General features: G+C 41.0%; 1 protein-coding gene across 1 annotated transcript in view; it reads left to right on the forward strand.

The window, feature by feature from the left end:
- Positions 1-1,268, forward strand: part of CANTADRAFT_7274 (uncharacterized protein) — a gene marked incomplete at both ends in the record, with an annotated part of 1,451 nt that extends 183 nt beyond the window's left edge. The window contains one exon of the mRNA XM_020211090.1: positions 81-1,268. Coding sequence (XP_020062902.1) covers positions 81-1,268 — 1,188 coding nt within the window. The remainder of the gene's footprint in view (positions 1-80) is intronic.
- Between the last annotated feature and the right edge of the window lie 29 nt (positions 1,269-1,297).

Here is a 1,297-nt window from a genome sequence, read left to right on the forward strand (position 1 = left end):
GGTGGATCGAGGAGAAGACTTAGTCTTACCAGAATGAAGCAAGCTATTAAAAGAAAAAGTACAAACACAAAAGCACGCAGTTTGAGAAGATTGAAGGCTATCTTCTCTAGTACTTCAAGAAGAACTCCTGAATACAATCTGGGAGACTCTTCGCCAATGTCGTCTCAGTTTTCCTATAAAAGTGGTATCGAATCTAACGATACTTCTGTTGCTCCAGTTCGCTCTTCATGTTCAATTTTAGAATTCTGCATGAATCCTGAACGTCTTGCAGTTTTCTCTACAAGCTCAATTCTGGAAAATATCCAGAACGATGAGACTGCTTCAGTCTGTTCTTGTGACTCAGGTTCAGATTTTTCTGATGAAGCATCTGAATTTGCATCCATTAGAGCCATAAAGTCAGTTCCAGAGAGAATTGATTCGTCTGAGACCGTTGAAGTTTGCTCTTGTGACTTAGATCTAGAGATCATCCAAGACGATGAAACTTCCAAACGCACTTCCAATTCGGCTGTGCAGTCAATCCCAGAGATAATTGTATCCTCTAATACTGGTGCACATTGCTCTTCTAGATCAGAGCCCGAGAATATCCATGTTGATGAAGCTTCGGAATGCGCTTCCAGTTGGGATATGGAGTCTATCCAAGAGATAATTGGCTCTTCCAGGGCTTCTGAATGCGTTTTAATACCACTACCAGAGGGTGAGGCTGATCTAAAGAGAGAATTGAAGGGGTTGTTACTACATCTAGAAAATGTTAAGGAGCAATTATATGAGTTGTGGCTTACTGAAGGCTCAAATCATCCTTTCTACTCCTTGTTGGACTCTCAAAGGTTGACCACTGAATCTGAGATATGTGCAATCAATTCGAAGCTAAACGCTTCTCTTGATCAGGCTAGCGATATCCATGAAGAGGACCACAAAATAATTCAAAATGAACCTGATTCACCAATTGTGAATGATCTTGCCTTACCCAAAAAAAGCTCCGAGGCGAGTGAAACCAATCTCAAGAACGAGTTGGAGAGGTTGTTAAAGGATCAAGAACGTAATAAAGTGGAGTTAGCTCGCTGTACAGCGGCTTTGGGAACAGATAACCTTATAGAACGCATGCCAGAGATCCTGCACTTGAAATTTAAGCAGCGTCAAATTGCTCTGCAGATTTCTAAAATCAATTCCAAGTTAAATGCTGCTCAAGCTTTTCCTATTGCCGATAATCTAGCTGTGTCCAAAAAAAGCTCCGATAAGCATGAGGCTGATCTCAAGAAAGAGTTGGAGAAGTTGTTAAACGACCTTCAGCATAATAAGA

Source organism: Suhomyces tanzawaensis (assembly GCF_001661415.1).
Source record: "Suhomyces tanzawaensis NRRL Y-17324 unplaced genomic scaffold CANTAscaffold_6, whole genome shotgun sequence".
In the NCBI taxonomy this organism is placed as follows: domain Eukaryota; kingdom Fungi; phylum Ascomycota; class Pichiomycetes; order Serinales; family Debaryomycetaceae; genus Suhomyces; species Suhomyces tanzawaensis.